The 15,743-nt window shown below is 35.4% G+C and overlaps 1 protein-coding gene across 3 annotated transcripts in view; it reads left to right on the top strand.

Annotated features, from left to right (window-relative positions):
* Positions 1 to 15,743, top strand: part of LOC126769129 (moesin/ezrin/radixin homolog 1) — a 39,199-nt gene that overhangs the window by 18,610 nt on the left and 4,846 nt on the right. For all 3 annotated transcript variants that reach the window (XM_050487725.1, XM_050487723.1, XM_050487724.1), the window contains 3 exons: positions 14,105 to 14,227; positions 14,378 to 14,548; positions 14,855 to 15,066. In XM_050487725.1, coding sequence (XP_050343682.1) covers positions 14,105 to 14,227; positions 14,378 to 14,548; positions 14,855 to 15,066 — 506 coding nt within the window. The remainder of the gene's footprint in view (positions 1 to 14,104; positions 14,228 to 14,377; positions 14,549 to 14,854; positions 15,067 to 15,743) is intronic.

Genomic DNA, 15,743 nt, shown 5'->3' with positions numbered 1-15,743 from the left:
CCACCAACCACGCCAACCGGCTCGTCATATACTTTTATTGACTAATATACATATATATATAATACGTTCAGATAAGTTGTGAGTAGTTGTGTTTTGAATTTCATTTTCTACTATAGCTTAATGTCTCACAGGACTTCTATTAAGAAGGGTTTAAGGTTATTCAACCCTGCTCCCAATTATAAATTTAAAGGGCCTTCATGATGCAATTTCATCCGGCTCATGCACGTTTCCTATCGATGTTTTTCCTTACCGTCGAACACGAAATGCCATGTCGTAAATAAATTAGTTTTTATATTTTAATCATAATTACAATGCCATTCAAACAATTAGTTGATTTATTATTTATGAATTTGACTACCAGAGTGGAAGAAATATAGAAAAACCTTTACGAGACTCAATTTTATATTCAAATCGTTAAGAGTATGAATTTATTCATACATCAAAAGATTAGAATTGAATCTGTTGCATAAAGACGTGAATAAATACACGCAGATATTTAAATATCTATATTATACAAATTGGACGATCAAGACAAAAGAAAATATGCTTTTACTGCTTGTAAAAATCTATATCGTTAGTCCGACACTAACTAACTTCACATTAAATGTTGGCTACAACAGAATTCAATATTTTGGTCCAGTTTAGGGTTGATAGAAAATAATGTAGCGGAATATCAACCGACACATGCATATTACTACACGATATTTTCCTTTATTACTGAACAAAAGATGATGACAAACGCAATTTAAACACATGAAAACTTAGATTCGAACCCACGATTTTTGATTAGGATATTAGTACGTATTCCATCGATTGAGCGTTCTCGGGTCATTCAAATTAAGAATACTCCGAGAAAAGCGAATTGATGAACGTTTAGAAGAATATTTTATTATTTGAATATTAAAGTGTTGCCAGATGTTAAATTAAAATTGTGTAAATCATGACATGTTTATCAAGCATGTGGCACCAGCATGCGTATGCGTAAGCCAAGGCTCGGTACAAGGTAAATTGTTATTGCCACCAAATAGCTTACTGAATTCATAAAACGCTTGCACGAAGTATCTTATATTTTGAGATGAATAAATTTCGACACATGTAATTTTTCATAAAGAAAGTCTTTATACTTATAAGTATATAATATAAAACAACGTCGCATAATGCTTTTTTAACAAGAAAATTTTACGTCTAATTCGGCTTTAATCTGACATTGGTTGATGACAGCCAAGGACGCAATAGGCGACCAATGACTCTTCAGATTCGAGACAAACTAGTTAGCCAGACTATGATCACCGTTTTATTAACTAGAGGGTAATATTATCATAGATATAAAATGTTTTTTTGGGCACCAATTTTCATTACATAGTATATTATGGTTTATATACGGCGCTAATCTGTATTACTACTACCTGATAATAGAAAAATAAGAAAAGTAAAGTTTCGAGTGTAATGAACATTAAATGAACATTAAATATAATTATATACGACGATCCACGCCGAAGGTTGTGCGTTCGATTCCCACCCAGGACAGATATTTGTTTGTATGAACATGTCTGTCCTGAGTCTGGGTGTAATTATCTATATAAATAGGTATGTACAAAGGAAAAATAATATATGTAGTATATCAGTTATCTGATTTCCATAGCACAAGCTTTTGTACAAGCTTAATTTGGGATCAGATGGCCGTGTGTGAAAAATGACACAGGATATTATTATTTTATAACTGCACATTATGCAATCTAATTGGAAAGCGATCGACACGGTTGTAAATTATACACAATTCGAATTCGATAAGACTAACGAACTACCAACACTTGACAGCATAATTTATTACGTCTTCATACGCAAATTACATACGACACCGAATACGGATTTCCGATATGTTCATCGGAAGTTCAGACACGTACGGTACCTCGTGAATGGCAATTCCACAGGATCCATTTAATGATCATCAAGAAATATATATATAACATTGATTCTATCGTTATGTGACACTTGAAATAAATTAAAACTTTAGACAACTCGATCATTCTTTTTACTAGTTTAGTTCAAAAAAATTATTCTACCGCTATCAGACGTGAACCAGCACTCTTGAACTGATATTAGTGAATTGATTAATAAATCTTGACGGTTCTTCTTCTGTGTTAATGTTCAATTTAATTTAATCTTATAAAATGGCGATTCAAAGGTCGCAAAAGCCTTCTTGAATAAAGTATATATTTATTTTGATGATTATAACTAACGTTAAATATTTAATCTGGACTCTTTCCATCTCTATCTTTCTTTCTTCCCTATTGAAAAGGACTGTATAAAACACATCCATCCGTTGCTGTGGTAACGAAAAACAATCCAACACACACACTTTCGCATTTATTTATATTACTTATGTAGTCAATCAATCAACAGCAAATCGTTGTCCACTGCTGAACGTAGGCCTCTCCCAAGGTGCGCCAAAGCTCCCTGTCCTCCGCCTTCCGCATCCAGTTGGTGCCCGCCACCTTCTTAAGGTCGTCGGTCCACCTGGCTGGAGGGCGCCCTACGCTGCGCTTGCCGATTCGCGGTCTCCACTCTAGGACTCGTTTGCTCCAATGGCCATCGGTCCTACGACATACGTGACCAGCCCATTGCCACTTCAGCCTGCTAATTTTGCAAGCTATGTCGGTGACTTATGTAGTAATGAACCTTTTTTTAACTTCCCGTTTTTATTATTAATCTGTAGAGTTTCATAGTAAATTTTAATTACATACATATTATGTAATTTAAATTTACTATGAAACTCTACATAATTATTTTACGACACATCACAATGTTTTATCGTCATCATCAAACCATCGTTTCTATGCACTAACAATCAATGATTCAATTGTTCGGACATCAAGAATGTCATAGTAAAACTTACGTCAAGTGCCTTTTTATAAAATTATCGATAACATACCGCATGAATGTATGTTTTTATCGAACGATAGGTAAACGTAACGATAGTTTTGTATATCTTTTTAGGGTGAAACTTAATTTTTGATTAACGGTCGTATATTAATGATAAATATACAAGGTACGAGAATAAATAGAGAGATAAATGCTATTATTAAAACTCAATATTAGCCATTAATATCTGTAGAGCTCTTCTGTAATAATAGATTAGTAAATTATCACTAAATTTGAAATTTCAAAATCTTACATTTTCAGCATGTCTCATATAGTTTCAGAAAGGTCAGTCAAAGTATGACCAGCGTTTCTGTATTTATTAATTTGGCTATAATCTGAAGTAACGCTCATTGGTCGCCTGTTGCGTCATCGGCTTGCACCGACGAATGGCAGTTCAGATTAATGCCAAATTATTTATTTGGACTTTAATCAGTGTTTCAAAACTTAAGTTTTATCTTGATCGTGTATTATCTGTGGAAGGACTTTGTGCAGATACAAATCACTAATTATATTGCTAAAACATGTATACTTCCGCTATGAGCCAATACACACACACATACAAGAAACACATTGGCCGTATGCCTTAAAAATAAATTCAATGTTGGATGATAATTGAGTTAATTTATTTATTTAAAATATTTTTTGACCACCAAAATGTGTAGTAGGAACAAAAGGCGGGTTTAATGCCTGAAGGCATTCTCTACCAGTCAAACTTTAGGTTAAACAGAAATCCGTGAAGGCGGTAATTAGTAATCAAAAATATACGTACATACAACGCAAGAATATCAAATCAGAATCATTATATAATAGTTGTCGTTGCTTTGTTCGGTATAGCTCCTGTTGTTGCCAATGTCCACAGTTCAAGTTATCATAGTAATTTATGTTGCATACTCCCATGCAATTCTTTGAACCATATACTATGTGATTGCAGTACACAATTACTACACCAATTACACCCGTACGTGGTATTTTAATAATAATATTTTGTAATGTTATTTTTCTTGGATTTTTTTTTATCATATTTACAATGTCGTACTTGTATATGTTCAAGGTTAAATGTATTATGTTGTATTAATGGGTATTTCAAATATTTCGAAATTATTGTAATATTGTATTCGAGCTGATCTTAAAATAAAGTTATGTAAGTTCCCAGTGCCGGGCTAAGGGCCTCTTCTCAGCTTGAGAAGATTTGGAACTTACACCGTGGTGATCAGTAGATACACATGTAGCAGAATCCGACACATGTAGTTTTCCCACGATGTTCCCTTCGCCGTTGAACATGAGTTATTTTTAAACACATGAAAAATCAGTGGTTAGCCCTTAGTACAGATTTTTTTCCGCGGATTCGTTCGAAAACTAAACAGAACCTGTCAAAATTCATTCATCCAAAGTAACGAGAGTTAGGTGATTTAAAAAAATATATATAATCATTACCTATACGACAAACTCCATTACATACTAGTAAAGATTATATCGGCGTATTCAAATCAAACATGTTTTAAAATTTTCCAACGTAAGTATTTGTTACTAAACTATTTCAATGTAACAGTGTTAATCTGAAACGCCAATAAAGTCTCATACATGTCATATATTTTGTTACAATGTAGCCTTACGTCATTCGACTTTTTTATTTAGTTAGGTTATACAATACATGATCCATCATTGTTTAAAATGTGCCACATTTTCATATACGAGTTGATTCATCTGGTTAGTTCCGCTATGACTAACGAACTGATTGATAAGAGAATTATAGGGAAATCAATGTTATTGAATAAATTCATCGAATTCCTTAATATAGAATCATTTGCACTTGTTTTTTTATCTGTATATTATCTGTAATTAATGTATCTGTGCGTACCAGTTACCTCGGATTTATAATCGTATGCTTATAACATTTGCTAGATTAATTATTAAGTGAAGTGTCTTAGCTATACAAAAAAAGAAAATAAAAAAATTCGACTTGAAGGAAGTGTACCGCTAGTATGCCTCGGTGGTCTAGTGGCTCGGCTCGGCTAGTGTAAACTCTGGGTCGGGCCAACAAAAAGTGGGTAAAGTAGGTTTTCCTGTCAAGAAATTTCCAGCAACAGCCTGGAGTCTGGAAGTTATCAGTGTTTAAACTCCCGTGCCACAGAAAGGACGTAAAGCCGTTTCTTCTGCACCTGTTCTTTTTCCAATGTCGGATTGCAGATCCATTTGTTTATAATAGTGAAATAAGGGAGAGTAAACTTATAATGTAATTTTTATTTTATGAAATAACAAATTTATTTACTAAAGACGCTATCGACGCAACACTGGTATCACTTAAACACTACGGGAAAGTTGACCGAGACATCCCAGCGCAAGTTTATTTAAGATTTCTCCAAGATTTAAACTCGACGCTCGTTTGCCACGAAGCATTTAAATTTAACCGCAAATCGAATACGTTAATCCCATACGTTTGACAAAAATTTTGCTGAATTACCATTAGACAAGAGCACCAGATAGCAAAAATTTCAGCCTGAGCTTAAAGGTACTATTCATTCAATATATTTATTGAATAAAGTAGCGTTAAGACTGTTCAACTGTCAAGTATAGCACCGGTTTGGAAAATTTATTTCGGAAATTAAAACAATCAGCGATACAAAAACTCTTGAATATAAAGATTTCGACTTATCTATACTAATATTATAAATCGGAAAGTAAATCTGTCTGTTGTTTTCACGGACTGAACCGATTTTGATGAAATTTTGTATAAAGCTATTTACGCTGATGTAATAACGGGGGATCAAACGGTAAATGAAACTAAGGAAGAGCTTTCCTCTGTTCAGACAGTAGACAGACAGTAACAGCCTGTTAATGTCCCGCTGCTGGGCTAAGGCCTCCTCTCCCTTTTGAGGTTTGGGGCTTATTCCACCACGCTGCTCCAATGCGGGTTGGTAGAATACACATGTGGCAGAATTTCAGTGAAATTAGACACATGCAGGTTTCCTCACGATGTTTTCTTCACCGTCAAGCACGAGATGAATTATAAACACAAATTAGGCACATGAAAATTCAGTGGTGCTTGCCTGGGTTTGAACCCACGATAATCGGTTCAGATTCACGCGTTCTAACCACTAGGCCATTTCGGCTACATCATCCTCTGTTCACACAATTATAATTTATTTGATCACTTTAGAATAGTCACTTCCATACTATATATACTCAGTAGCGAATCTAGACAGCGCGATTCAGAAATGTGACAGATACAATCAAAGCCATCGCCATAGTAACATATTCCATTAAAGACTAGCTTGAAGAACATAGGCTACTTTTTATACATAACCTCCGGCCTATCCATTCGACTAACACGCAGGCGAAGAAAAAGTTTGATTTTTAACAAAAAGGTTCATCTTGAATTATTACTTATATCGTATAGACCTTGCTCTTCGTAAGTATATAGAATATCAGTCATTTGTTGTTATTAAGTTACATACGGCGAAATAATAAATTCATAAGAACATAATAAGCCTCTATCAAGAAACACGCAGTTAGAAAAATGAGAAAAACAAATGAATTAAAAAGTAACAATATTTATTAACGTTTAATGCAAAGTAAGTAAGTGTTTCATATACTTATTGGTCCAGAAGGGTAATGTCATAAATAGGACAGACGCTCTTTTTATTTTGGTAACCTAACAGCCTACTAATAAGCCTCTAGGGTTCTAGTGTTGCTTTCAATGGCCGTCCTGCAACGATTGTAATTGCGATTTGTTAAAATGTAATCGTTTACTTTGTAATTGCTTTTAATTATTATTTTCCTTTCCATATTTGATCGTATATCCGAATTAACAACATATCTATGCCCATAATAGAATTCGACTAACCAACGAAAAGTATACCTATCCGTAGAAATATCGTAACCCATTTAAAATAATTGTTCATTCGAGAAGTTCCTCTTCTTTTGCCTAGCGTTTTCCCGGCCAAGTAACGCCAGGGTCCGCTTTCCTGCATCTATGCCTCCACTTTGCCCGATCTAAAGCGTCCTCCTTAGTGTGATCGAGCTCTCTCATATCGTCCCTCACAACATCGAGCCAGCTCTTCTTGGGCCTGCCGCGGGATCTAGGGCCTTCGACAACAAAGTCCAGGCATCGGTTCCCTACATAGTCTGGTGCTCTGAGAAGTTATTGAGTGTTTATTAAAAAAAAACAATCAATTTTTTTTTCAATAAATTCAATGACAGTATTAATATGTCAGACGTAAAGTTGATCAAATTAAAATTAAAAAAAAAAAAAACCTATATCGACTTACGCTATTCGCTATATATTGTCAGCGTACCCTCGCCGGTCGGAACCTCGGACTAACCGAACTTCGGCGTCAGTCTGGAAGTTTCATGGTTACAATTAACATTTCTCTTTGTTAAATTAAAAGTTCCTCAGATTAAATCACGAGACGATGAGTTAAATCTCTTCACAATTTATTAAATATTCGAGGGATAAAAAATATATACTATTGTTGTATATGCGAAAGTAACTATTCGTTTGTTACGTTTTTAAGGATAAACTACTGAACCGATTTTGATAAAATTTGTTTTTTTTTTTTCACCCAATACCGACTTCGCTCGCTTATTGGGTGCCATGCGAATGCGATTACTATTTTGAAATAAGACAGAAATATTTGTGCTATTTAATTATATTATTCTTTCGCTACAACCCAACGATGGCCTGGTGGTTAGAACGCGTGAATCTTAACCGATGATCGTGGGTTGGAATTTTCATGTGCTTAATTTGTGTTTATAATTCGTCTCGTGCATGACGGTGAAGGAAAACATCGTGAGGAAACCTGCATGTGTTTAATTTCATTGAAATTCTGCCGCATGTGTATTCTACCAACCCGCATTGAAGCAGCGTGGTGGAATAAGCTTCAAACCTTCTCCTCAAGAAGGAGAAGAGGCCTTAGCCCAGCAGTGGGACATTAACAGGCTGTTACTGTACAGCCCAACGTTACATTCATCTACGAAACGGATCCGATGTGTTGAACATTCGATTTCGTACATGTACAATATAACGTTGTACAATATAATGTTTTTCTATTCGAGTACGACTAGTGAACTACGATAGAATCTTTCAAAACAATATAATGAAGAGAAATTAGTTAAATTCATTAAAAATTATCTTAACGCGTATGTGTGTATGAAATGTCTGCATGTCTGAAAATCACTCAGATATGTATGTGTTTAAACCATGGTTATTATTTAAGTTCATTAACCACGTAATCTATTTATATTTTAACAGAACTGTAATTAAGAATCAAATTGCATTAGATCGTACACGTATATTTTATTCGCTAATCGAGTTTGTATAGCTTTTTTTAATATCAGCTGGTTTTGCGTTTGACTCATATCGCGGTGGAATGCTTTAATTTCATACGCATACAATACTTTAGAAAAACGAGTTTTGTGCGAACACACATATTTATCTTGTCATCGCGCTATCATCCAATCTAACATATTTCATTTAATTTCTATGAGATCCGAAATCCGATCCGAGAACTTAATCGATATACATTGCACGAAAAGTTTTTTTTTTAATAATATACTATTCCGTTTTCCTGTTAAGCTTGATATCGTTTTTTATTAATATTATAAATGTGTTTGTTTGTTTCTTACGCTTTCACTTCTGACCATGAATGAAGTTGTAACGATTGCAGAAAAGGACATAGGTTAACTAAATAACGACCCCATCACACACGGCATATACTACAGCTTCAGGGTTATTCTTTGTATAACGACGCTCTCCAGGCGGTAATTATTATAGCGCGATTCGCGGTCCTAGACAAATCCCGATAGACTATTCACATTTATTCATTAACCAGACGTTGAACTGTCTCGACGAGCTTGTTGATACTCAGCATCCTTATTTGAGAAAGCGAGTTTGTTTGTTTGTTACTCTCACTTGTTAACTGCTCAAACAATCATTATAAAATTATGCGTACGCGTTGTTTGGGATTTATGAAAAGAGGTGAATGAGAATGAGAGAAGGTAAGTAATACGTCCTCAAACCCACCTTCACACTCGAGCGAAAACGAGTAAAATAAATTTACTAACCAATGTCTGTACGTCAATTATAGGTAAAATACTTTTATTGTATATATTATGTGCTCGTACATAGAAAACAACTAGTGAAATTTCATATTGGGCTTATTTTTAAATTTTGTTGATCTCGCGATATGAAAACGTTTACAAAATGAAGTAAATAACTTAGCTCAATTAAGAGCCAAGATGACCTAGTGGCACACGTTAATCTTGATACCAAATTATAGATTCAAAGCGCGGCATGCATCACTGAGCTTTCTTAAGCTAATCTTTAATTTGTGTTTATAATTTAACTCTTGAAGGAACAGATCAAGAGGAAACATGTGTTTCATATGAAACCGTCACACCTGACAGTATGAAAAATACTTGTGTAATCGAAACTGAACGTGGATGAAACCGCGGAGTGCGGCTCGTAATATGCAAATATATTATTTTATGTACAATGCGGTAAGTTTATATTTTTCCGCCAGAGCGACGAACCCGCTCCAAAAATGCTTCATATGAAGAGATAAGTCGCAAAAACTAAAATAAAATTTGAAATAAATGCACGAATTTGTACGATAAAACAAAAACACTTAGTTCAACTAATTTATTAATGTTGTTATTTTGTAGTTTTAAACATATATTGCTCATTAAACACTTTTAATATTCAAATTTTTCTCAAAAATTCATGTCTCGTAAACAACGTACAAATTCATCGCTATTTTTATATCCTTTGTTCTATATATAACTTCAGATAATGGATTCGGTTTTATAAACACTTAAAAACAGTGTTTTGTTTCAAATACAATACCCAAGTAGAGGACATTTAGAGTCGAATTATATACACTTAAGGACTACGACACTTGTGATGTAGATTAGGTTCCAGTAGAACTGATGCACGCGATTTCGTTTCAACGCTCACGGAATGTTGCTTTTTGTCATCGGCGATAATTATGATTATCGTAGCATATGGAATACGGCCTCAATACGAGTCGTGCGGCGGCGCGGACGACGATGGCGGCGCGTCGCGTTGCGTCACGGACACCCGAACGAATGCTATCGGAATATCGACGAGACGATTCCATTTCGATTTGAAGCGTCAATAACTCAATCGTCGTGAAAGTTGTAAGTTCTATCTAAAGTTCAGAATACTCGTAACGCAAACTGTACGCTTTACTGGATGAGAAATAATGAATATTAGTAATTGATTGAATTCATTGCTAGTGTTCATAAAACAGGGAAACAAATTTTGTACCGGTTGTGCGATATCGTAACCGGTGCCACAAACGAGTTTTGTTAATATCGATAAGAAATTGATGGAACAGTTGACGTCGCGCATATTTGATGTCTGGGCGGCGTTGGATGAATGAATTAATTGAACAATATCTTTTTTATATAAATTAGAAACAAGTTTTGTCTAACAAAACTCGAATATGACAAATAAACTGCTTGGACAAATTAGTTTTATAGTAAAAGTGTTCACTAATACCTAATACATGCATTTGTGTGGCTTCGCTAAATCGGCACATACGATGCGCGGTGAGCGGTCAACGAAGCGAGACGCTGCGCCCGCCTGACCTCGTTCCCACGACTCTTCATCACCAGGTGGCAGCGGTGACCTCTACGATCTTCTCTAACAACCACTCGCGTCCTTGATCGGTGGCTTGGATGACTCACCGAATAATACTGTCATAAACGTTTAGCTTCACCTTTCCTTTGTTACATTACTGATATATGATATCATAACCCATCGATGTAATAAAATATTTCACTTGAAATGGAGATGTTTGTTCTCGGAAACGAGATTCGTAATAAAATTGTCTTCCAATAACAAACTTGACATCTTTATGTCCAAAGTAATCGCGTATTTAAATTGAAAATGCACTGACGCGTCTGGAGTGAAAGTGCACTGACGCGCCTGGAGACGACCTTGCTGTGCCATGCACACGCGTATCCAACCTCATTTGCCCTGTAGCACCACTCAATAACTTGCACATACCAACCATGCAATTTATCATCAACGATCAGCAATTTATTCCTAACAATCTCCCGTAACTGAAGGAAACATGACGTCCGCTTATATAGTAAATTGTTTAAACGCTGTAAGTTTTAATGGATGTAATTGTTCCTAATTGAGGGTCGAGCAAAACGACATAGCGTTTGAAACGGGTTACGGAGGAAAAAAATGAAACGGCGTCTTCCTCGCACGATGTGGCCGAGATGCGACGCGCGTGCGAACGTATCAATGGTGAAGAGAAATGTCCCACACGTTCACGAGTTTCACTTACGATTTAAATCATTTCAATCACACACATTGCTAAATTGTCGCACTTATTTTAACTGAACTTCAAACAATTTCTCGCGGATGTATGCAAACCGGAACTTTGTATTAGTAACGTGACAATTTAACTATAAAATGATCAATTCATTCAAACGTAAGAATGTGTCCGTAAGAACAGCTGATTTTGCCGTGAACGCGGTCGTGAGGTTGTTGACCATACTTTCGCCGCTGCCACGGTTCAGAGCTGTTGCATTGCTTAAACTTCAAGAGAACCTAAAATTGACTTGTTAAATAGAGATATATTTTTATTATTTTGTATCTTACATTTGACAACAATTAATTTAGTCAATTGATAACAAAGATCTTGGAAAACGTATGTTTAATGTATAAATAAAAATGAATGTTGTTTGTATGTCCTCTAGCTTCCTCCACTTTTTAAAACATTAATCCGATTCTGGTGTTTTTATGTTTGTCCTTCAATATAAATGTTTAATGTTAGACCATTATTCTACCCGTGCGAAGTTTGAACGGATAGCTTATTAAAAATATACGTATGCGTGTTCCGAGAATTCCCGCTTAAAAGTTGAGCATATTTTACAAGTATATTTCCTATAAGCCGGAAACGGTGGCGGAGAAAACGGCGAGGTGCGTGACGACAGCGGTTAGGAAGTTGGTTTCGCCAGAGGACGACGACGACGCGGCGTTTGATAGGTCAGATGATGTGGTAAGGTCGGCGAGGAACTTGAGTAGATACGCTAGGCGTAACGAATGCTAGACTATAATTATACATTTGTAAGCAACTTTTTATGGTTTCTGAAAATGAATTTCCTTCCTAAGAGCTTGATTTCTTCTAAATATTTTCATTCGAAGTATATGCGTCATGCAATCATTAAAATCGTTAAGGAAAATGCTATTTTATTTTTACATTACGTTCTTTCCCAGAAGCTATGTGTTATGTATATAAATTTAAATGTTTTATTGTACTGGCTATGATTATATTTTATGTGAACTTTGATATAAACATATGCAACGAAAGTATTAATAAAGCTCGAGTTATATTCATAGTTATGTTAGAAAGTATAGAATTTGTATAAAAATTCCGTCTATTTTTATTCAATATTATATTAAAATCGATCCTTAATAATAAATAGATTAAAATATGATTTTATTAAAATAAAGTTAAAAACGATTATGATGATAATACATACAATTGGCCAACATTCTTTAGTGTATTGCGTCATTTAGTGATAAGTACCTTATCAGATCTAGCAGACGAAAATTTTCAGCGTTTCAAAGAAACTCCGTAAAGAACGATTCCTACTTTACAGCATGATAACATATTAGCATTAATATTTAAATTTTAATATTTATGTTTTTTTTTTACATAAGTCCTTCTTCGCTGCATTTTATTAATTGACAACATTATCAATATAAATACAATTTTATATAATTAAAGTATAGTTTCAATCATATAACAATGTCCATGTCTTAAATCCAGCCAAAAGAATCGAACAACTCGTATTTAAAACTTTTGCACAATTAAAAATAATGTAAAATTTATTTCTTTTAAAAACGACTATTGCCGATAAAATGGCTATCGCAAAATACGCGTATCATTCATTCATACATTATAACAGTATTAATAATATTTTTCGTATCGGTTTATTTTTTGTAAACGTTTTAGCTAGAGTCTGAATTTAATCGTTTAATTATCACGCTACTTTCGATAACGTGAACGCTCGTTAGAAATTTAAAAATTTTAAATATTTTATGCCCCGTGGATTTGTCTTTTCTCTTATGTAGTATACATATTCATTTGTGAAACTCCTGTCATTTGTTTCGAAAGGAAAACATTTAAAATATTAGATGTATAATATATATATTTTTAATTAACTTTTTCTTATTGAATTGCACTCAATAAAATTTGTCGATAAAACATATTTAATTGACTTTCTTTACGAAGAACTTGTTTTAATACGCAATAAAATGTATCACAAATTGAATAAAGTATTATATTATATATTTGTAACGACGTTACGTCACGATTGTTCGTAAAAGTTTTATATATTATGAAACTATTTAGTATTCTTACGATGTGTTCGATTGTACACTTGCATGTTGTCTGCCGAAAAACTGGCGCTGAATTGTAATTAATTGTTGCCTTTTTAACGCTTTCCCTGGACAACTTGGGCACGCCACGAAGTCAGGGTCGCTACCATTCTCCAGATGGGTAAGACGAATGAATGTAACTGCGTGATTATAATATATATATGCATATATGTAGTTTAATGTAGGATTATTCAAAGAAATATTTACATAATGTATCTATTATAAGTTATCTATTTGTAAATTAAAACAATTCGTTGCGTAAAATGTATAATCGAGTATTATATATATTATGTTTCAAAAAATCTTGTATTTTCACGTACTACGCGTGCAGATAAAGAACACTACCAGCGTGTATGGCTGTAGCTAGCTAGTCTACGAGTGAGAGGTGAACAGGCGACGCCATTATCAATCCCATTTTTTACCAGCACGGGTTGTAGTTACATGTATTACAGGCCGTGGAAAAGATTAAGGAAGGTAACTCGTAAACGCTATATATGTTCGATGACTAAGCGTTGGCCCACAGATGAGTTTCAAAGTAATAAAACACGATACCATTATGTATATCCATGTATATTAATGACGTCAGCGACAAGTTGCGATTAATATACATGAGAAATATATTTACAAATCGAAACGTCATAAGTACAACCGTTAGTGCTTCGATATATTTCCACCATAAATCAATGATGATAAAGGAACTAATGTAAAGTCTCAAAGCATTATTGTAACGTAACTAATTTTCATACATTTCGCTTCCAGGTGATGCAACAAGATGTCAAGAAAGAGAATCCGCTACAGTTTAAATTCCGGGCAAAATTCTATCCGGAAGATGTCGCAGACGAGCTCATCCAGGAGATCACACTCAAACTCTTCTACTTACAAGTGCGTACTCAAAACTGCTTTATACCCATTACTTTATATGTTATCGTAATTAATTCTACGTTTAAATTGATCCGAGTTATTTTTTTAATTCAAAAAACAGTCGAGGGTCTTTCTTTGTTGACTAGTCTAGAAATGACATTTCCCGCGCAGGTAAAGAACGCAATTCTCTCGGACGAAATCTACTGCCCGCCGGAGACGTCAGTGCTGCTGGCGTCGTACGCGGTGCAGGCGCGCCACGGGGACCACAACCCCGCCGTGCACGGGGCCGGCTTCCTCGCCAACGACCGCCTGCTGCCGCAGCGCGTCACCGACCAGCACAAGGTACGACGTACACACGCGCACATCGCTAAAACTTGTAGGCCGCCTGCTCTTTGGAATTTAATGCTAGGATAGTTTAGTGGTTTAGGTGCTTATTTGCTCGATTACCAAACCCGCGCCGAACTTTTAATGAAAACATTATATAAATACAAAACAATCTCAGTTATTTCACAAATGGTATTTATATACTTTTAATAATACATGTCATATACATAATATTTACGTTATTCGTATGACTAAACAACAAAAATCGCACAACTCATCGCCGATAGAATTACCAACACTAACGCACTAACTCTACTCCCTCAGATGTCCCGCGAGGAGTGGGAGCAGAGCATCACAAACTGGTGGCAGGAGCACGGCGGGATGCTGCGCGAGGACGCCATGATGGAGTACCTAAAGATCGCACAAGACCTCGAGATGTACGGCGTTAACTACTTCGAGATTCGCAACAAGAAGAACACGGAACTGTGGCTCGGCGTCGACGCCTTAGGCTTAAATATCTACGAGAAGGATGACAAGTTAGTGAAAATATTTATATTAATGCAAGAACATTAAATTCACGCTTGACACTTCTATAGCCTTTCACTTTCAAGCTGGTGAAACTGAAAAGCGCTGCTATTTGTATTGTGTTCTATCCTTCTCCAAAACGCGCTACATCTTCCTGTATAATTTTGATGTGTATTGCTTTAGTAGTTATACTGGTGGTAGGGCTTTTTTTTTATAGAATAGGAAGGTAGACGAGCATATGGGCCACCTGATGGTAAGTGGTCACCAAACGCCCTTAGACATTGGCATTGTAAGAATTGTCAACCATCGCTTACAGCCAATGCGCCACCAACCTTGAGAACTAAGTTTTTATGTCCTTTGTGCCTGTAATTACACTGGCTCACTCACCCTTCAAACCGGAACACAACAATACCAAGTACTGCTGTTTTGCGGTAGAATATCTGATGAGTGGGTGGTACCTACCCAGACGAGCTTGCATAAAGCCCTACCACCAGTAAAGTATATAGCTTGCAAGGTACTACCCACTTATCAGATATTGTACCGCAAGTATTACAAGCAGTACTTCGTATTGTTGTGTTCCGGTTTGAAGGGTGAGTGAGCCAGTGTAATTTTACATAGGTACATGGGACATAACATCTCAGTTCCCAATGTTTGTGGCGCATTGGCGATGTAAGCGATGGTTAACATT

The sequence above is a fragment of the Nymphalis io genome, chromosome 6, assembly GCF_905147045.1.
Source record: "Nymphalis io chromosome 6, ilAglIoxx1.1, whole genome shotgun sequence".
Taxonomy (NCBI): domain Eukaryota; kingdom Metazoa; phylum Arthropoda; class Insecta; order Lepidoptera; family Nymphalidae; genus Nymphalis; species Nymphalis io.
This window is presented reverse-complemented; position numbering and strand designations above follow the sequence as displayed.